Source organism: Trichosurus vulpecula, chromosome 4 (genome assembly GCF_011100635.1).
Source record: "Trichosurus vulpecula isolate mTriVul1 chromosome 4, mTriVul1.pri, whole genome shotgun sequence".
Taxonomy (NCBI): domain Eukaryota; kingdom Metazoa; phylum Chordata; class Mammalia; order Diprotodontia; family Phalangeridae; genus Trichosurus; species Trichosurus vulpecula.
Genome location: NC_050576.1, coordinates 424,697,916 through 424,720,451, shown reverse-complemented (window position 1 = coordinate 424,720,451; position 22,536 = coordinate 424,697,916). Strand labels below are relative to the sequence as shown.

Below are 22,536 nucleotides of genomic sequence, written 5' to 3'. Positions count from 1 at the left end.
TTTCAGGTAGTCCAATAATTTAAAAATTCTCCTGGCTCTGTTTTCCAGGTCAGCTGTTTTTCCAATGAGACATTTCACATGGCCTTCTATTTTTTTCACTCCTTTGGTTTTGTTTTATTATTCCTTAATTTCTTATAAAGGCATTAGCTTCCATTTGCTCCATTCTAATTTTTAAGCAATTATTTTGTTCAGTGGTCTTTTGGACCTCCTTTTCCATTTGGCCAATTCTGCTTTTTAAGGTATTCTTCTCTTCATTGGCTTTTTGGAGCCCTTTTGCCCATTTGGGTTAGTCTATTTTTTAAGGTATTATTTTCTTCAGTATTTTGGGGAGTCTCTTCAGCAAGCTGTTGACCTGTTTTTCATTTTTTTCTTTCATCTTTCTCATTTCTCTTCCCATTTTTTCCTCTACTTCTCTTACTTGATTTTCCAAATCCTTTTTGAGCCCTTCCATGGTCTGAGACTAATTCATATTTTTTCTTGGAGGCTTTGGGTGTAAGAGCTTTGACTTTGTTGTCTTCTTTTGGTTGTATGTTTTGATCTTGTCACCAAAGTAAGATTCTATAATGTTTTTATTTCTGCTATTTGCTCATCTTCCTAGTCAATTACTTGACTTTTTAACTGTTTGTTAAGGTAGGGCTCTGCTTCCAGTGTGGAGAGTGTACTGGCCCAGGCTTCAGTTTCTGCAGCTGTTTTCAGAGATACTTCCAGCAACCTTTAAATTTTCACTTCTTCCAAGGTGATATGATCAAAGGAGAGGTTTTTACTCCTCTCTTGGCCTATGCTCTGATCTCTGAGTGACCATAAGCACTCTTTGCTGCCATGGAACTGTGAGGAGGATTCCCTTTCCACTGGCACCACAAAGTCTGCTATGCCAGTGCTCCTCCTTGTCCCCAGGACCACCACCTAGGACTTCAACCCAGATCCAAGCACAGGCAAAGCAAGAGAATCCTGCCTCAGCACCAGCAAAGAGATCTCTGCAATCCCCTATGATCAGCTGCTTGATCCCCGACCATCTGTGGGCTGAAATCTCTGGCAGCTGCTGCCGCCACCCTGCAACTAGACCACAGTTCTCTCTCAACTAGGTCTGACAGACCTTTCATACCAACCTTCTAAGTTATCTTTGGCATTTGTGGGTTGAGAAGTCTGGAAAACACCACAGCTGCGAGTGATTCAGTCCCCTAAGCTTGCTACAGGTTCATGCGGGCCAGTCTATGCTGGCGCATTTTGTGCTGTACTGTGCTCCTCTCTCAGCCTGGTGCAACAAACCTTTCCTGTTGACCTTCCAAATTCTTGGGCTGGAACTTTGCTTCACTGTCATTTTGTGGGTTCTGCTGCTCTAGAATTTGTGTCATTTTTAAACAGGTGTTTGGAGGGGTTTGGGGGGAGAGTGCAAACAAGTCCCTGCTTTTACTCCACCATTTTGGCTGCACCCCGAGTATGACTGTTTTTGCGTGTGTCTGAGGTGGGGTGAAGTAAGTCATAGAACTGAATGGTTTAGTGTTTAAGGGAGTCAGTATGCATGTTGATGTCCCTTAGTAGGAAGGCAGGAATTGGGGAGGGGAAAAAGCTTGTGAGCTAGGTACTGAACTAAAGGAAGAAAAAAGGTGCATGTATCAGAGGTCTGTAGAAAACAACTACCAGGATTTTGATGGGGTACAGGATGCAGATTGTATGGATCTCAAAGGAGAGGTTTTTGAGTGACAGAGGTATTTGGAGAACCAGGAAATGGCAACGTGGGGTAGAGGATATTCTAACTCCCCTTAGACCTGTGAGTATAGCCAGTAGGCTGGGTCATCAAGGAGGATCCAGGAGTCAGTGAGTGCTAGAAGGAAGAGGAGTGGGAGAGGAAAAGATTTTAAGCTGAAATCAATTGTTGCCTATGGAATAGGCATTCCAGGGGACACAGCGGAAGGGGTGTGTGTGTAGGATCAGGTTGAGACACTGGTGCAGGTAGGGGTATAAAGTTTGGATGATGACCCCCAGGGGTTCAGAATCACTGATATGTGATGGGTATGACTCACTGTATGTTAATCACGGAGTGGAAGGCACCAGGTCTTTTTCCAGAGGAACATGGAAATCAAGCAGCAGTCACTGCAGCACAGGATGGAAGGCCCATAGTCAGACGGGAGACCCTGTTTCACTTTTCCTCTTCCCTCTGAAGGTTGGATTAGGCTGGAGATGGTTATAGGGAGGCCACTCCTTTTCAAACCTGGATGCTTTCCTCTTTGTAGGTGATGGGAGATCAGACAGACAGGTACAGTAGGAGGTGGAAGTTGACTTGTAATGGCTCAGATGGCAGTCAAACCTAGCCCCCTGCCACCTTTCCTCAGCAAGACCTGCTTCTCACCTGAGAATGAAGATCAGGCAAGTGTAAAAGGAAAGTCTCCCCACTGTAAAGATGGAAATCCAGTCATCTTCCTTTATACCCTACCCTGCCTTCCTCTCTTTCCTCTACCAGTTGTGAAAAAGAAAAAGTGGAACAAAACCAACTTGCCCAACCACTATCATCATCAAACATTCATTCAGCAACCTGATTCAAAACTGATGATTTCATTTCTTCTGAATTCATTTGTCTTTAAGAGTTACTGTAATCTTACAAATTAAGCTCCTTGCCAGTTGGAAATATTTCGTTTATTCCATTTGCATTCCAATGCCTAGAATAGTACAGATGGCAACTAATTAATGTTGATGAGCTCCATTAATTGACTTCAAGTTTAATGGAACTTCAAAAAGCAAATGTTAATAAATTTTATTTAAAAATTTTGTAACAGAGCCCTTGGGATAACATTATTTTCCTCCAAACTTCTCTATTTCTAGCAAAATTACCACCATTGTTCCAGTCGCCCAGGTTCATAACCTTGGCATCATCATCTCTCACTCTTCCCCATTCCACATCAACAATCAGCTGCCAAATTTCACTGTTCCTGCTTGTATAATACCCCGTATCAAATTCTTCTCTAGTCACACGGCCACCACAGTCATTCAAATCCATATCCCTTCCTCTCTAGACTGCAACAGCCCTAAATCAGCCTCCTAGATTCCTCTCTCCCCATTACAACCCATCTTACACAGATGCAGTGGTTTTCGCATCAGCAGATCTAACCATGTCATTCCATACAGTCTAGTGGTTACCTATTGCCTCTAGGTCTTAAATAAAAGACAGGAATATATAAAAAAGAGGAGAAAAAACATTTCACATCACACCACTGTGGTTTTTAGAAAAAAAGCTTGACTGACACAAATATCAAAGAATTTTCACCAGAATGGGCCTTGGAAAAAATCTGTTACTTTATCAAAAAAAGGGTGACAACTTTTGTTCAATGAACAAAAAAATGGGCTGCATAACAGGTCAATAAGAACCTGGATAGTTCTTTAAGAAAGAAAGATTGTGCTTGTGAGCCATGGTGCCTATTCTGTGGGTCAACCCAACCAGCAGAAAGCTGCTATGTACAAAGTGAGATGATGTCTAACCTTCCAATCTGTTACTAAAAGGAAGGTAAGCTGTGATTACTTGATACTACTTCTCCAGCCACTCCTGGGGATCCAGACAAACAGGCACCATAGGGAATATTGATTCTTAAGGTGAAAAATTTGGATCCTTGCAATAAGAAAACACTTCCACCCTCCATCCTTTCCTCCATCTAAGGATCAGGAAAAAAATATTTCAAACATATTCCACATAAAATAGGTGTCATTTTGACTTTATTTAAGGAAAAATGGGGGAGGGGGAGAAACAACAGTAATTTTTGTTAACACACAGAAGACAAGTTAGATAGCACTGCAAAAAAAAATAATAAAGAAAAAAAGGCTGAATGTTTGTTACCAGTCTGTTATGCAGCTCTATGATTAGTAATTTTTTAACACAGTTTCTCATTTGCATTATTGTTTTAGCAACTTCATACTCAACAGAAGTCACCAAAAAAGTATACCACTACTATCAAGAAAAACTAATAACCCACAAAAAATGCCTTTCAAATAAGCCATAAATATGTGATGCACATTAGTGTAACAAACCATTTTTGTAAACATTTTCTCCAACATAGCACATGTGCAGGAAGTTAAAATAAAAACACTGCAGTCTTAACAGTTAGGGTTACTCTGACTTCAAGATACACAATGTTATTATTTATTAAAGCTTTGACTAAACCTAGTTACAGTTTTTTCTTACTGTGGTTTCTTTTTTTTTGTTTTCAAAAACATCATTGCCAGAGTTCATGGTTTCGGATGTAATGACTTCTTAATAATACTGTTGGTATTTGTAGCTTTGCCACCTTGGCACTTCTGTGGATGGAGTTCACTACCCTTTCCAAAAGAATCCGGAATTTAAATAGCCCGCAATCTTTTAGAGGAGAAATGCATTTACTGAATGGTTTATTGATAGAAACAATCTTTAGTAGGAGTACTTCTTATCCTGGGGTCTGTGAACTTTTCTTTAAATACATTTTTATGATTTCATCTCAATATAATTGGTTTCCTTTGTAATCCTATATACTTTATGTTTTTAAAAACATGATTCTGAGAAGAGGACCAAAGCATTTATCAGACTACCAAAGGGGTCCTTGATATAAAAAAAGGTTATCCCTCCTGATCTGCAACAGAACTGATTTCTAACAGGTAGTCACTGGCTCCTCTTAAACCACTCACGAAGAAATCACACACAAGAACTTCACCCAAGTGAATACTTAAGGACAGATGATGAACTTTAGTAAACTAAGCCAAAGGATGGATTCTATTTAACTTGTCTCAAGCAATGAAGGAATACTTATAATGTGCCCCATTCTGTGCAAGGTACTATGGATGCAATTCTTGCTACAAGTCAAATCCTATCAAAATGAATTTTAAGGGGGTGCTCAAGTTTTATTATTTTTGTCTTATTCTGAGCAATATTCATTACAAGTAAATTCCAATATAAATTGAAAACACCCAATAAATTTCACACAAAACAGTATTTATTCATATTAACTACAATCAAATATTAGCCCCAAAGTACAGACCACAACACATGACATTTCAAGTCTGTGGATAAGGTAGGGAAATGATGCCAAGTTCTTCTGCTACATCATTTTTTTTCTTACTGGAATTAACTGTTCACACTATTTGTTTTCTTCTAAAGAAAATTTTATTCAGTTCAATTTTTAAAAATTCAGTAAGTGCAAGGCACCATTCTGGGCACTTGTTAGCCAAGGCCATGGGATGAGGTTTCTGCCATAACTAACCAGTGCCCCCTAATGTTTTTTTTCTTATGTTTGTGCTATGCATGGTGGGGCATTTCATTATTGAGTTGTCAAGGCAGTCTTGAGCCATCAGCGTTGGTTTGAAAAATGTTTTCTGGCAAGGTCATTTTTTTTGTTATTGTTGCAATGAAATCTAGTATCCAAGAATATTCCTGTTCCATTCTTAATCTCTCCTTTAATCAGAGGAAAGTATCTCCTTACTAACCACAAATCAATAGGCAAGAAACTACTCCCCTCAGCCTTGGCCTTCAGTGCTATCCAAAAGTCACGCAGCTAGAAACAAAACAGTGAAAATTATGTTTTACCCCCAAAATGTAAGGCTTTCTTAATTTTAAAAAAATTCTCACTAGTCTGCTCTCTTCCTTTTTTTTTTTTTCCCATCGTTCCTATAGTTCAAAGGAAAGCCTTTGGCAAAAATGCTGAACTCAAAACAGGGAGTTAATTACAGCAGCCAGAGCTACTGCCAAGAAGGAGAAAGGATAGAAGATTAGCCAAACTCTTAGTTCGTAGGTGTGACTGACTGTTAAAACGGTTCTGTGATCGGCATCTTGGTAAACAAGTAAAGAAAAATCCCCAGCTGTCATGTCATCATGGCAGAAGATGAAGCCTATGGAACACTGAGAGCCTGTTCGCAAGTGAACAGCTTAGCTTAAGGCAGCTGCCAACAGACCACCCCCACCCAAGATAAACAAGGTCCCATTCAGATGGCTGAATCATGACACTGTGCATTGTTAAATCACCAACAGATTATAGTATACACTCCAAGGTTTCTCAAGTAATGAACATGTAGCCATTAAACAAATTATTACTCTTAAGACATTTATTACAAATGTCAACAGTCATCAAAGTAAAACTGACTGTCTTAAAAGAAGAGAGAAAGAAAGAGAAAAGTGTGAGAGAAAAGCCAGAGCTTGGATCTTACATCTAAAACACAGGTATATGCTGTTTTATGAATAAGCAGTATTAACTACATTCTTAAAATAGTTTTAGTGCATTGCATTCTTAGAAAAGAAAAACATCGCTCCCCCCCAAAAAAAGTTTCCTACATCACTTAACAATTTATAGAACTAGTCTATTGTTAGCTGTCTGCTACTAAACCTCGAATTTAGAAAACTGAAATCTCTCTGGTTGTAGGCTAAAATCATCCAAATATTTGCCATTAAGGATGAACCAGGTAAATGTAACCCGTTGCTTTCTAAAAACTTGGTCAACAAAGTCCATTAGTCAGTGTCATGAAGCCATAAGGATATTCCACTCTCCCCTCCACCTCATATCCATGAAAAACTCTCTTCACCTGTTGAGACTGGCTACAGAATAACAGTCGGCTTTTCAATCTGGGTAGTTTTGGTATTAAGATTAAATTAGACATTAATGTTTTCCTCTAAAAAACGTATTATCTAATCCACCTCTTATTTTAATGCATTAAAAACAATGAGGTAGGCGAAAAATAAACATACGTTGTTTGGAATTTTTTTTTTCTTCTGCAAGTGCAGACTATGGTAAAACTGTTGTTGCACTTTTTAGGTTTAAACAAAAATTAAACCTTTAACTGAGGCAGTGCTAATACTGTGACACAACCAAGTTATGGCCAAACACAGAATCATTATAGAAAATGAACAAATTTTTAAAAAATTGTTTTAAGTCATCTGCACATTTTAGGCAAAACCTGGTACACAGAAAAATGACTAAGCTCTTGGCCAGGCCAAAAAAAAAAATCCCAAAGAAACAAAAACAGGACCCCCCCCCTTTCCCTTTGCCCCCCCACCCTCTGAAACACCCTGCCCCACACACAAAAAAGTTATCCTAGCCACTGTGTCTTTCACATTTTATAAATATTAACTTCTTAAACCTGCACCTTCCTCTTTGTCCACATATTGTCACATTACAAAAAAAGAAATGTCAATTAAATACATTGTTAATGTTACTATATTATATCTGCTCTCTGCTTCAGCAAGACCAACTCACTCCACCACCTTTCACCTCCTCTCACCTACCCTCCAGTCAAACTACCAGCATGTTCATAGTTTCCATCTTTAGACACTTAGAAAACAGAGTCATTCAAAAACAAGGAATTCTGGAGCTGAAGGAGACACATGTTGCTTTCTAGTGTGATGCCAAATTCCCCACACTTATAGCACCTGATGGTTGTAACTGAACAGCACCAGCTGCACAGCAGCCTCGATTGGTTTCTGAGAGAGGAAGAGGGAGAGGAGGAGAAAGAGTGGGGGACTGGGGAGAGAAGAGAAGAGAGAGAGAAGAGAGAGAGAGAGACACCTAACACCAGTGATGCCTGCCCACATCTGCCGCATCATGTTGCTTCAGTGCAGGTCTGTACTCCAGTTGCAATTCCAAGTTCTGAAGATCCTGAAGACTCTGGGTGCCAGTAATCCCCTTATCATACCGCTTCTACCAGCTCAGAAGAGAAGTCCTGCCTAAAGTCATGAAATAAACCTGACTGCTTCCACCAGACCGAACAGAGGCAAAGAACACCTAGGAAAAAGTGATATGTTGAAAGAAGAAAGTGAGTTCAATGTAATAGAGATTCAAGTGTCTTGTATAACCCTCCCCTGTTCTATAATGTTTATGGAAATACTCATTTTATTTGGAGCTTAAGCTCAGGTTGGAAAATAAAATGAAAACTTAAAATAAAACTATGGATAATAATGGACAGCTAGGTGATGCAGTGGACAGAGCACTGGGCCTAAAGTGCAGAAGACCCGAGTTCAAATCTGACCTCTGACACTAGCTGTGTACTTGGCAAGTCATTTCACCCTGTTTGCCTCAGTTTCCTCACCTGTGAAATAAGCTGGAGAAGGAAGTAACAACCAACTCTAGTTCCTATGCCAAGAAAACCCCAAAGTTGGACATGATTGAAAAATGACTAAACAATGGATATACCACCCAAAAAAGGGCAAAAACTAGGTTATTATAATGCAACAAAGGTAAATATGGAAACATGTTTCTTCAGTTGCATCAATCTCAACCAACAAAGAACTGTTTAAAACATGAGAGGTCCTCTCTGAACAAGATTCGTCAAAATGTTCTGTTTGGTTTTCCATTACAGAATCAGATCTATAGCTAAAAGAGAACCTGGAGGCCCATCTTGTCTATCCGTCTCAATAGGTGAGGAAACTGAGTTCCAGGGAGATTAAAATGCTTGTTCAATGGTTTTTACAGAGGAAATATGTGCGCTGGTGGCAGAATTTGAACCCAGGTCCCCTCATTCCAGTCAATGAGTCTACTATACCACAATTTGGCTGAAAAACAATTTCCATGAGGGTCTCTGAGCCGCTCCTCGAGACTAGAATTTGTCTTTGCACAATGCCACCCAGCCTGATGGTATTTGTTTTAGATCTAAATGGGGGAGGCAAGGGAGAGAACACTGAATCTGTTGTAAAGGAACTTCACAATGTAAACTGTAGTATTCTTGGTGTGTTGTAACTAATTACCCTCATTTACTATTAAAAAGGGTTTCACTCAATTTTAAAGTAGAGGAAACTGATTGTCACCAAGGAGTGACAAAGGAAGACTATGGAAGGAAACGATGTTACCTTGTCATTGCGTTCACATAAGAATTTGAGTCTCTGTGCCCTCTTGTGCATGAACACGCCATCCAAGTGGCCAGTCTCCACGGATCGGATCTCAATGGCCTTCTCACCCCAGCCCATGATCTGATTGGATCGAATATATGCTTTGAGGAAAGCGAGAGAAAGCAACGTTAATAATAAACGCAGCAATGATAGTAACAGCTTTGAAAAGGAGTACATTGAACTAAAATCTTATCTCAGAAAAGCTAGCCCCATATACACAATTTCTCTCATGTCTGTATAACACACGAGGAAGCAAAACATTTAGGAAAATCTTCTAAGGTCCCATATATACCAAAAGATTCATAGCAGCATGAACTAGAAACAAATAAGTGACCATCAAGCGGGGAACCGCCGAGCAAATTGCAGGACGTAAATGTAATAGAATATTATGGGGTCCTAAGAAAAAATGAATATGATAAATTCAGAGAAGCATCAGAAGACTTACACAAAGTGAAGTGATCAGAACCAGGCAAACAAGGTGACTAAAACAATGTATATGGAAAGAAAGAAAATCAATGTTGTATGTTAATTATAATGGCCACACTTGGCCCCACAGAGATGAGAAAAATCCCTTCTCTCCTCTTTGGAGAGGTCAGGGACTAGGGAGTGAGGAAGACTATATATTGTCAGACACGCTTGATTTGTTGGCTGATGCTGCCAAACAACACTCAATAATACGACACTGGCTTCTGGGCTGTTTCAGGAAAAAATACTCCCATCTCTTGGCTCTAGGGATTTTCTCTGGCTATCCTTCATGCTCCAAATGCTCTCCTTCAGTCCTAACCAAAATTCCAGGAAGCCTTCCCCAACCCCTCTTAATTCCAGTGCCTTCTCTATGTTAATTATTTCATATTTATCCTATGTATAACCTGCTTTGTGTATATTTGCTTGCATGTTGTTTTCCTCATAGATTGTAAGCTACTTGTAGAAAGCAACTGTCTTTCACCTTTTTGTATCCCCCCCACCTCCCCCGCTTTTTTAGTATCCCACTGCACTTAGCACATCGTAGGCACTTAGTAAATGTTTACTTTTGTTTTTCTTCTCTTCATTTCTGTTACAAGAGAAGACCTGACAGAGAATGGAGAAAGAAATTTTCAGAAACGAGAGTGATGTATCAACTAATTGCTATTCTCCTTTTTACAAGAATCTTTGTTACAAGAGAAGGCTCAATGCGTAGCGGAGGGAACATTTTTCAGAAATGAAGTTGATGTAAAAAACAAAAATATATCAAGAAGAATAAAAAAAGCTTATAAGAAAAATAAAGGGTTAGGTTTTGAAGCCACTATTTTCTATTTCGTTCTGGGATATAGCAGTTTGAGTCAACCTTACCTCCTGGGCATTTCTTAGGCATCCAATATGTACAAATTGCTATGGAAGGTGCTGGGCACAAAGACAAAATGGAAGGCAGTGCTGAATTTATATTTGACTGGGTATTAACAAGTGATGAGGTATATACTTAATAATCCAAGGAAGTGGCTATTAACAACAGGATCAGGAAAGGTTCTGACAAGGGATAACAAAAAGCCTACACTTTGAAAGGAGCTCGGGACTCTAAGAGATGGAGATGAGGAGAGTATAGCCCAGGCACGTCAGAGTAAGGCATGTGGATCCAGGAAACAGATTGTTGAATCTGGGGAACAAACAAGCAGGTCCCTTTGGCTAAAACGTAGATTGTATGAAGGGAAAAGAAATAATGTGCTTCAAATGAAGTTGGAAGACAGATACAGATACAAACACATATTGGTATCTCTATGGAGATGCTGATATCAGTATAGCAAGATCCATATCCATCTGGCTTCATCATTCTAGTAAGACAGGGCGAGAACAAAAGGGAAAGGAGGGACTTGTTTGTTTCCAAGGAAACACAACTAAACTGCACCAAGGAAAAACAAACTTACATGTCTAATGAATGGGGATGATCCAAACGCATTCTAGTTTTTTAATTTAAAGAAATTTTATTGTGCTATGAGAAACAATGAATATGGAGAATTCAAATAGGCATCCAAAGACTTGTTTGTATAAAACAGAAGAGGAAGCCTCCCTTACCAATGTCATTTAATACCTGTTGCGTAGTTTAGAGATTTGCCTAGGATAATGGTATTGTATAGAAACCCTCTGGTGGGCTACATACTGACTTAGAAAAGCACAAATTAGCATTATCTATATTATAGTGTATTTTTACTTATTAAATATTTCCCAATTACATTTTATTTTTTTTCTTTGTATATGTTTATTTTCATGAATCAATATATCACAGAATCATAGGAGGGGTCTGGGAACACTAAGAAAACATGATTCATACTCTGTATTAGGCTTTGAGAAATGGGATAGCCAAGCCAGGGGAGGAGTAACCTGATATGGGAACTTCTTACACCAATGTAGACAGATCACAACCTCAGCGTGACTCATATCTGTTTGTCTCTCAAAATTAAAGACACATGAATTTTATATGGTGCATTCTTTGGGATCGTTAGCGTATCATGTGGTGATTTGGATGGCTATTCTTTCATTAGCCTTAATAATCAAAAGATCTTCAATAAAGCCTGAAAAAGAGCAAACATGGATGTTTTAGGAGGAGAGGGGATTAGGGTCCCATGATCATTCTTATCATTGGTGTAGAAATAGTAAAGAGTCATAGTAAATGCCATTAGGAAAGAAAAAAAAAACAGAAAACATGGAGAATAAAATGGCATGGTGTGTCTTTTGGCTGAGTCTTTGGTTTCTTGATTAGCATGATTTGATCTATTAGTCTTCAGCATGGTAGATATGGTCCATGTCCTCTTCCGGGCCCTGTGGCACTTCATAATGAGGCATCCTCAACATTCTGGGTTCTCCAATGACATCCTCTGTGGAACTTGAGTGGTGGAGGAAATCTGTCTTACTCAGGAAATTGAATCGGATTTCGAAAACATCTCAAGATATCTGTGTCTTTTCATGCTTCTCTTGATTCTTGTGTTTGAAAGTCAAATTTTCTATTCTGCTCCGGTCTTTTCACTGAGAAAGCTTGAAAGTCCTCTATTTTATTGAAAGTCCATATTTTGCCTTGGAGCATGACACTCAGTTTTGCTGGGTAGGTGATTCTAGGTTTTAATTCTAGCTCCATTGACCTCCGGAATATCGTATTCCAAGCCCTTCGATCTCTTAATGTAGAAGCTGCAAGATTTTGGGTTATTCTGATTGTGTTTCCACAATACTCAAATGGTTTCTTTCTGGCTGCTTGCAGTATTTTCTCCTTGATCTGGGAGCTCTGGAATTTGGCGACAATATTCCTAGAAGATTTCTTTTTGGGATCTATTTGAGGAGGCGATCTGTGGATTCTTTCAATTTCTATTTTGCCCTGTAGCTCTAGAATATGAGGGCAGTTCTCCTTGATAATTTCTTGAAAGATGATATCTAGGCTCTTTTTTTGATCATGGCTTTCAGGTAGTCCATTAATTTTTAAATTCTCTCTCCTGGATCTCTCCTGGTCAGTGGTTTTTCCAATGAGATATTTCACATTGTCTTCCACTTTTTCATTCCTTTGGTTCTGTTTTATAATATCCTGATTTCTCATAAAGTCACTAGCTTCCACTTGCTCCAGTCTAATTTTTAAGTTAGTATTTTCTTCAGTGGTCTTTTGGACCTCCTTTTCCGTTTGGCTAATTCTGTCTTTCAAGGCATTCTTCTCCTCATTGGCTTTTTGGAGCTCTTTTGCCATTTGAATTAGTCTATTTTTTAAGGCGTTGTTTTCTTCAGTATATTTTTCAGTATTTTCTGGGGTCTCCTTCAGCAAGTCATTGACTTGTTTTTCACAGTTTTCTCGCATCCTTCTCATTTCTCTTCCCAATTTTTCCTCTACTTCTCTAACTTGCTTTTTCAAATCCTTTTTGAGCTCTTCCATGGCCTGAGACCAGTTCATGTTTTTCTTGGAGGCTTTTGTTGTAGGCTCTCTGACTTTGTTGACTTCTTCTGGCTGTATGTTTTGGTCTTCTTTGTCAGCAAAGAAGGACTCCAAAGTCTGAGACTGAATCTGGGTGCGTTTTCGCTGCCTGGCCATATTCCCAGCCAACTAACTTGACCCTTGAGTTTTTCAGTGGGGTATGACTGCTTGTAGACTAAAGAGTTCTATGTTCCAAGCTTGGGCAGATGTGCTGTTGATTTCAGAGGTATTACAGCCAGCTCTGCCACACTAGCACTCCTCCTTTTCCAAGAACCCCCAACCCGGACTAGACTTAGATCTTCAGCAGGCTCTGCACTCCTGCTCTGATCCGCCACTTAATTCCTCCCACCAGGTGGGCCTGGGGCCGGAAGCAACTGCAGCTGTAGTTCTGTAGCTGCCCCACCTCTGCGGTCCCCAGGGCGGTGGCTGAACCACAAACTCCTTCCATTCCCCTCAGCTTTTCCCACTAACCTCTGTTGTCTTTGGTGTTTGTGGGTTGATAAGTCTGGTAACTGCCACAGCTCACTGATTCAGGGCGCTAGGGCCCACTCTGCCCAGCTCCTGGTCTGGTTGGTCTGCGCTGCCCATGCTGGGCTCTGCTCCGCTCCGCTCCCAGCTCCGTGCGGGATAGACCTTACCCAGAGACCATCCAGGCTGTCCTGGGCTAGAGCCCTGCTTCCCTCTGCTATTTTGTGGGCTCTGCAGTTCTTCTGTTGTCTTTGGTGTTTGTGGGTTGAGAAGTCTGGCAACAGCCACAGCTCACTGATTCAGGGCACTAGGGCCCGCTCTGCCCAGCTCCTGGTCTGGTTGGTCCACGCGGCCCATGCTGGGTTCTGCTCCGCTCCGCTCCCAGCTCCGTGCAGGATAGATCTCACCCAGCAACCATCCAGGCTGTCCTGGGCTGGAGCCCTGCTTCCCTTTGCTATTTTGTGGGTTCTGCAGTTCTAGAATTGGTTCAGAGCCATTTTTTATAGGTTTTTGGAGGGACTTGGCGGGGAGCTCACACTAGTCCCTGCTTTCCAGCTGCCATGTTAGCTCTGCCCCCCAATTACATTTTAATCTGGGTCAGGCCCACTCCGGAATTCGGGGGCCACTTCTGAGAGTTTAACAATAAGTGTCTTTTGTAAGGTGACCTGGCCAGTGTCATACTACAGCCTACATGTGGGCCAGATGTAAGAAGTTCATTGAATCTGAGTATTCATGACTCTGAGGCTATTCCTCTATCCACTTTACCTCACACATACCCCCACCCATTTCTAGCATACACATCTTATATCTAACTATAATCAAGCTGGTTCTATGATAAACAGCACAGACTACTTAAAGTAGTAAAAAATCTAGGATTCCAGGCAATATGGGCTGATCCAAAAGGCCCTGGATGCAAAGGGAAGAGAGTTGTTTTTCTTCATCTGGAAAAAAGCAATGCTACCTTTATTAACAACTTTGCAGGGTTGCTGTGGAAGTGTTCCCTAAACCGCAGGCAGCTACATAAATGTGTGTCCTCAAACTAATCTGTTATTTACAAAGATTTCTGAACCTTTAAGTATTAAAAAAGGAAAAAAAAAACCTCTGCCATTAACATTCAAATAAATGCCTTCATACAAGAAGGATGCCTTTGATTTTAAAAGCCCGTTCTTTGGCTCTGGGTGATACTTACCAACAGATGTAGGCATCTCTCCCCACTGAAGAACCACATCCTTTGTGATCCTCCCATAGGTATTCACATAAACTCCTTCATCCTCATAGCACACTAGCAACTCCATCCCATCTGTGTTGGGGAGTATGATGATAGCATGGGGTTGTATGCTACTCTGAATCTACAGAAGAAACAAAAGTAAAAAAAAAAAGATATTTGACTCTGCTACTAATAAATATTCTAGTCTTTTGATTGATGCTAGTAAGGCTGCCTAAGGGAGTGCATTAATACCTTATTTCTGAGGACATGTTAGTTATAAGACACTTCAGGGGCTCACTGGTCGATGGGTCTTTGTCCAAGAATGAGCAAGCTTGAAGCTACAATTGAAGTTGCCCTCCAAGTATGTGCTCTTGGTCAAATTCTAGAATCTCTGTGGTCCTGGCACCATAATGGATGGTAGGCCAAAAGGGAATCCTTTTCCAATCTAGAAGACCCCTGGAGGGGCAGATATGTTCAAAACTTCTGAAACCTTCACCTAGACTAGAATACAAGCCAATTCATTCAGAGACAGCCCCGAGTTTACCCCAGGTCAAACTAAGTACCCATGAGGATTCCAGAGTTTCTAAGACACATTCCTTCAGCTTATGAACAGTAGTGGGGATCTTCAAAATTAGAACACGGGAGTTGTTTGAACAGATCCAACCTGCACATCCTGGGAAAGGGGAGGAGAAGGGGATCTCACTATAAGCTAAACACTGGGGGGAGGGTAGAGGGAAGGGAAAGAACAAAACAAAAACAACCAACCAACTGTAGAGTCTGGGCTCTTACGTGCGTCGGTAGATAAATATCATAGACTGATCCCGAATCCACATCAACAGCATGGAATCCAGCACAGGAGCCATAGATCACTTTTAACCGCTGCCCTTCCTCCACAGTGAGATCGACCAGCAATGGCTTATGTATCAATTCTCCGAATGACTGAAAGACAAGAGACACAGAGAGAGGAGAGAGGGTGAGGACCGCTCAGACAGTAAGAACTTGCTGACTAATATGCATTTCCAATAAATCATACCACATAAGCCAGAGCAATCTGATTCTAGTGGGGCATCGATATTCACCCTATTAATAATAAAAAAAAATGAATGCATGGCTATTACTTTCCCTATTGAGAGAGTAATAAGGCTAGTAATTTGGCCTGTAGCATAGAGCAGTGGTTGTCATTCAGTCATTTTTCAGTCATATCCAACTCTTCCTGACACATTTGGGTTTTTTCTTGGCAAAGATACTGGAATGGTTTGCCATTTCCTTCTCCAGCTCATTTTACAGATGAGGAAACTGAGGCAAACAGGGTTAAGTGACTTGTCCAGGGTCACACAGCTACTAAGTGACTGGGGCCAGATCTGAACTCAGGAAAATCTTCCTGAGTTCAGGCCTGGCCCTAGATCCACTTTACCACCCAGCTGCCCTAGGGGCATGGTATCAAACTAAAATAGAAACAGGTGGCAATAATCTTTACACAAAGATCTCTGTGGATCATATATTAGCTTAGTCTGAAAATGTAACATTATCTGTGTCTTACTATATTTTAATTTATTTTGTTAAATATTTGCCAATTACATTTTAATCTGGTTCAGGCACATCCAGGAGGATTGTGACCTGCATGTAGCCTGCATGTAACTTTCTGATATGCAGTGTAGTGAAAGAGAAAGTTAGAAAGCTAGGGAGCCACTAATTACGGAGGACCTTAGATCTAAAATGAAAGAGTCTGAACTTTCTTTGGAAGGCAACAGGTAGTCACACTGAAGGATTCTGAGCAGGTAAGTGCTATAACTAGACCTATGTATCCAGAGGATGTCACAGATGGGACTGAAGAGGAAGCAAGAGAGGAGCCAGCCAGACCTGTTAGGAGTCCACTATAAGAAATCAGGAAAGCAGTAAATCTTGCAGTCATGTAGTAACAATGGAAGCAGTTTATAAAGCAATACAAGAGATATAGTGGGGGCTAGGATGTGACTGAGATGTGGGGAGATGACAGGGGAGAAAAATTCAAAGTTAATATTCAGGTTGTGAGCATGGGATTGGGAGAATGATGATACCACTGACAGAAATAGTATGGGCAGGAGGAGGAGGAGCATTTGGAGGAACAACTAGTAAGCTCCGCTTTGGCCATGTTGAGACATCCTGGTACAGACGTCTACAGATATCCCGTAGGCCATTAGAGATGTGAGTCTGGAGCTCAGAAGAGAAGCCAGGTGTGGATGTAGAAAGTTGAGATCTGTGTAGCGCAGTCTGTATTAGTAGATTAGACTGTTGAGAAGAAAGCACAGAGACAGAAGAGTGGGAGACTGTAAGGGTAATGTAAATTTGAAGATCTTCCCTATCCGTTAATAGCCCCATGTGACCTTCTTATATCAAAGGAAGCCTAAGTCACATGTGGTGGAAGGAGCTTGGTGAACAAGTGGAACTGGAAGGGTGGAGCACAAAATGGTCAGAGCAGTTAGGGGTGAGGGAGAGAGCAGATGCAGGCAAGGAGTCAGCTAGGATTTGTGAGTGTTTGTGGGAAGGCCATGGAATGGAATGGCTCTCTGCTATGATAATGTGTGCTTGGATGGATTGGACTTACTGGTTTTGGGACTGGGTTTTCTGGTGTCTGAACAAATGTTTTGCTTCTTCTGTTTTCTATATGGAAAAATGTTATATTTTGCGATACAGAACTAAGTCGGCACAGTCACAGTAATAGCAACTACCGTGAATATCGCCTTGGCGATACAGAGACCAACTAGGGGAACACCCACCTTAAGAAGTCAGGAAGAAGAACCACGGAATGAGTCAAAGGAGGAACAGTTAGAGAAGTAGGAGGAGAAGGAGGAGAGTGTATTATCTCTGATGCCAAGGGAGGAAACTATCCGGAAGGAGGCGGCGATCCAAGGCTGTACTGAGGTCAAGGAACATGAACGCTGAGAAGAGGTCGCTGAATTTAGCTAGTAGGAGGTCACTGGTGACCTCTGAGAGAGCAGCTTCGGCAATGAGGATGAAGGGAGCCAAAAAGTGATTGTTCTGAGAAGCCAAATGTTTTGGATACAGCAACTTTTTCAAGAAGTTTAGGCTCAAATGGGAGGAAAAAATGGGATAGTAGCCAGATGGGTTTAAAGTGCTAAAGGAAGGCCTTTTTTATGATTGATAAAACAAGCATCAGATGCTCTCTGACTTTGCTGAACTGAATTGAAAAGGGAGAAAGAAAATTATGAGAGAGGGGCAGGTAGGTGGCACAACAAATAAAGCACTGGGCCCTGGAGTCAAAAGGACCTGAACTTCAGACAGTTGCCAGCTGTGTGACCTTGGGCAAGTCACTTAACCGTGACTGGCTCAAAAAAAATAAAGAAAATGTATGGGAGAGAAAATGTATGTAGAGTAGTGGTCAATGAATCCTTAAAATATTAGACCATGGAGTTAAGGCTGGGTATAGAAGAGTGGGAGAGATGGACTAGTTGTCTCTTTCTTCCCTCCAGTAGAGTGGGGGACAAGGGACTGGAGGTTATGATGAGGTAATAAAGTTACAGTCAGAGGGGTAGGAGACAGGAATTTCAAAGGTCAAGACATTTTCAGAAAGTCAGCACGACAGCTTCAACCACTTAACCAGGGCCTCATGGGGATAATGGCAGATGTATTAGGTACTAAACTGAGACTCGGGATCCTCATGTTCAATTCCTTTTCACTTTATAAGTCACTTAATGAGAGAAGGCATAACAGAGCAGAGAGAATGCTTGACCTGGAGCTTTAAGTGGCTTGGGTTTGAATCCTACTTCAGACTCAGATACTTAAGTGAGGCAGCCTCTCAGAACCACAGTTTCTGGGATGATATCTGTAACTACCTGCTTCTCAGAGCTATCGTGAAGAAAATGCTTTACAAGCTTTAAAGTGCTATGTAACTGTTCAGCGATTATTATTAGTAATCTCTTCAGGCCTATTTCCTCAGCTAGGTGGGACAGTGTACGAACTGACAGACTTGGAATCAGAAAAGCGTGAGTTCGAATCCTGCCTCAATTACGTAGCCTTATTCATTTAACCTCAGTTCCCCCATCTGTAAAATGGGGGTCACCTCATTCACAACCTCATAGGGTGGTTCTGAGGATCAAATGAGATAACCCACGTAAAGCACACACAGGCAGCTAGGCGGCAGAATGGGTAGAGGGCTGGGCCCAGAATCAGGGTGACCCGAGTTCAAATCCAACCTCAGACTGCTTGTTTGTTATGTGATCTTGGCAAAGTCACTTGAACCCTGCAGTTTCTTCAACTGTAAAGTGGGGATAATAATAATAGCACCTATCTCCCAGGACTGGGACGATATTTAATATTTATTAATATTTAACATTTATAGATCATATTTATGAAGCTAATATTTATAAAGATAATATTTACTCAGCACACTGCCTGGCACACAGTAGGTACTCATCAATGTCATCGTCGCCATCGCGGTGAGCGCGCTTTGCAAACTTTACAGCATTATATAAATGCTCTTGCTATCCTTTAGTCGTTTTTCAGTGATTTCCAACTCTTTGGGACCCCATTTGGGGCTTTCTTGGCAAAGACACTGGAGTGGTTTGCCACTTCTTTCTCCAGTCCATTTCACAGATGAGAAAACTGAAGCAAACAGGGTAAGTGACTTGCACAGGGTCACACAGCTAGTAAAGAGTCTGAGGCCAGACTCGAACTAACGAAGATGACTCTCTTCCTGACTCCATGCCCAAAGCTCTATCCGCTGTGTCACCTAACTACCCACATAAATGCTAGTTATTACTATTATTAATATTTTGTTAGACTGGCTATTCCTCAACGTCCCTCTTCTCTCTGTATTCCCGTGCTTCTGTGACAGAATATATACATTCTAGACTTTGGAAAACATTCATGTCGATTCATGGTCACTTATTCTAAACCAAGTACAGTGGAATATATCTGATAAAAAAAGAATATTAGTGCTCCATATAAGTGGGATTTTTCATAAACTGAGGCTTACTTTTTTCTATAAAACTTTAAAATTCTTGATGCAATGTATTAAAATGCAGCATATCTTTTTCTATCTTCCTAAATAGAATAGTTTAGGAAATTATTGATAAAAAAGGTCAATTAGGTAGGAACACCCCGATAACCTATTGAGGTGGGTTACATGGCCTATACTTAACTGGCCCAACGATGAGTAGAACCTACAGAGGTAAGGCCGTATTGTCTATAGCAATCTGGCTTATCAACCTTCGCACACCCCATTCCCAAAGAGTTAGGTTTGCTTTTGTTTTTTTGCTACCTGCCTCTTCATTATTAGTCCTTCTCTCAATTTCACTACTAATCTGCCAAGAACTTGGGAACACAGACAACTTTTGAATTGTGTAGAAAGTGAGAGTAACCTGGCTCTGTAAGCAGGTTTAAGAGACTCTTCTGTGAATAAAATGTATATGTTGTAAGGGCAAGGACCCTGTGAACACCAATCTGGGCCTTCCACGGGCCATGCTTACTTTGCCACCTTCTGTGTTCTTGGTTATGGTTTAGATAGGAGAGTCTGTCTTAAATACGATACCTGATAAACTGGAATGAATCTGGCAAGTAAGAGGTCACTGAAATAATGTCCAATTTGAAACAAAAATCTTTATACTTAAGTCACAAGACAGCTACAAGTAAAATGCAAATGTACCAAAATAAGATATTGAAACGAGCTACCCACAAAGGTCAGAGAACTTGTTTTAAGCATACTTGAAAGATGCTTTTACCTTAAAGGCCATAAATTTGTGGTATGGCTTTGGGGCCCAAGCATAGACTTCCACAGAACTCTTCAAAGCAATGACCAGAAACTTGATTCTTTCATATTTTACTGAAAATAAACAAGAGAAACAGAAGTTAGTATCAGCTTCAAACTTTATCCTGTAATTTTAGATGTCCTGGGGCAAAGAGTACTTAACAGGATCACAAAGCCCCTACATTCTAGAAACCAGTGTAACACAAATATCCATCTTGAGCAAGTTTTGTTTCTTTAAATAAATTTGGTTTAAACAGAAAAAGAACCAATGCCCAATTACAGTTTCAACCAAATTTATTTTTTTGCTCTAACTTAAGTGACTTAGCAAGCAAAAACATGAAAACACCAAATGCCCTTTAATAAGGCAATAACCCAAAATCATGTATTCTATTTGTTGGTCAGTTCTTTTTCAGTTGTGTCCAACTCTTCACAACTGACTCCATTTGGGTTTTTCTGGGCAAAGATACTGCAATGAATGGTTTGCTACTTCCTTCTCCAACTGACTTTACAGATAAAGAAATGGAGCCCAAGAGAATTAAGTGACTTGTCCAAAGTCACCCAGCTAGTGTCTGAGGTTGGATTTGAACTCGGGTCTTCCTGACTCCAGACCTAGTGCTTTATTCATTGCGCTACCTAGCTGCCCCACTTTTTCTAAATATTGTATTAATTCTATAAACATATTAGCGTGACATTTATGAATTATTTAAGGAGACTTTCGAGTTATCCATATGCTTTCCTAATTGCCTAGGAAGTGCAATTTAGGGACACTTTTTTCCCCATCATATCACTTTATGCCGATAAAATTACTGATAAGGAGTAAGAAGTCTTCCAAGAAGCCAAGCTAAGTGATTTTCAAAGTCCCAGGGTAAGGTCTGTCAATTCCCCTGCTTATATTTATGTTATACCTTCAGTTGCTACTTCATCTTCCTCCTTCCTCCAAGATTATATTAATACTTTATTAACTAAAGGTTCACTCATTCCCCTTCCTCCTGGAATATACTTTTCTTCCCTTCCAGAGGGCAGAGGACTCTAGTGAAAGCAGCAAATCAGAGGCTGTAAAGAGATTCAGGACTTTGCAGAATGACTTCTTGACCACTGACCATCCTGAAATCCGGCTCCTTTCTCTTGAAGTGATACTGAATTTAAGCCTAAAGCCTCTGGATGATTTTTTCCAATACTTAGCTAATTCTAGAGTGACAGTGCAGTGCAAAAAAAAAAAAAATCGAGTAGCCTTGGAATGAGGAGTAACTTGAGACCTGCCACCAGTTTTGTGACCACAGGTAAGCTGCTCATTCTCCCTGAGACTCAGTTTTCTGATCTGAAAATGGGGAAAATAACAGAATCAAATAAGGTATTTTATTTGATGGCTCTGAGGTTCAAAGGATCTAATGTATGTAAAGCACTCTGAGGCTCAAATGAAATAATAATTTTGCATTTTGCAAACCTTAAAGCACTATTATTACTATTTAGGTCAGGTAAATGGCACAGTGGAGAAAGCACCAGTCCTGAAGGCAGGAGGACCTGAGTTCAAATCTAGCTCCAGACACATAAAATAGCTGTGTGATCCTGAGCAACTTACTGTATTGGCAACCAAAAATGGGCTCCTTAGCACTTAGTCAACAAGTGCCCTTGACTAGTTTGGCTTTTTCCCCTGAACTGAATGCTGTTTGTATGTTGGACTGGAGTAAGCTTGTCGGCCCCTTCACCTTGCTTCCCTTGCTTAAGCTGATGGAAAGAACCTGTGCTTTCCCGGTCAACCCCTTCACCTTGCTTAAGCAGATTGAAAGAACCTGTGCTTTCCCCAGCGTACCTTACACCCCCACAGAAGCTGGATGGTTAAAAGCAGCTCCCGTTGGAGCCAGAGGCTGCTATAGCCACAGCCACAGCCACAGCCACAGCCACAGCCACAGCCACAGCCACAGCCACAGCCACAGCTGAAGCAGGAGCTGCCAGCAGCAGAGCTGACCTACGGGAGGAAGCTGAACAAAGACTTCAGGCCAGTGGGTAATCTTTTTACCATAGAGGGGGAAGCATGATTTTGCTTTACACAATCATGCTTCTCTGTAGCCTCCTGGTTACTCTTTCAAGGCGTACTTATTGGGCCTGGAAGCTTTTGATCAATATATCAAAATGGGGTTGCTGGTTGATGGGTTGGTTACTGTGGAGCCTAAATATATGTTTTGATTCTTCTGCCTTCTACTTTGAGAGTTTCTTATATCCGGCGGTTCCGAACCTTTCAGACATGTTTATGATCCTCTTTGAGATTATAAACTCTGCCCTCCTAATACACTTACTTAACTACTTGCCTCAGTTTCTGATTTGCAAAATGATCTGAAGAAGGAAATGGCAGACCATTCCAGTATCTTTGCCAA

At 40.8% G+C, this 22,536-nt stretch overlaps 1 protein-coding gene across 13 annotated transcripts in view; it reads right to left on the bottom strand.

The window, feature by feature from the left end:
- Positions 1-6,996: 6,996 nt before the first annotated feature.
- MAP4K4 (mitogen-activated protein kinase kinase kinase kinase 4) overlaps positions 6,997-22,536 on the bottom strand; it is a 287,410-nt gene continuing 271,870 nt past the window's right edge. For all 13 annotated transcript variants that reach the window (XM_036753590.1, XM_036753591.1, XM_036753595.1 and 10 more), the window contains 5 exons: positions 20,139-20,239; positions 15,208-15,357; positions 14,401-14,560; positions 8,786-8,925; positions 6,997-7,724 (listed from right to left, as the gene is read on the bottom strand). In XM_036753590.1, coding sequence (XP_036609485.1) covers positions 7,641-7,724; positions 8,786-8,925; positions 14,401-14,560; positions 15,208-15,357; positions 20,139-20,239 — 635 coding nt within the window. In that variant the 3' untranslated portion in view covers positions 6,997-7,640. The remainder of the gene's footprint in view (positions 7,725-8,785; positions 8,926-14,400; positions 14,561-15,207; positions 15,358-20,138; positions 20,240-22,536) is intronic.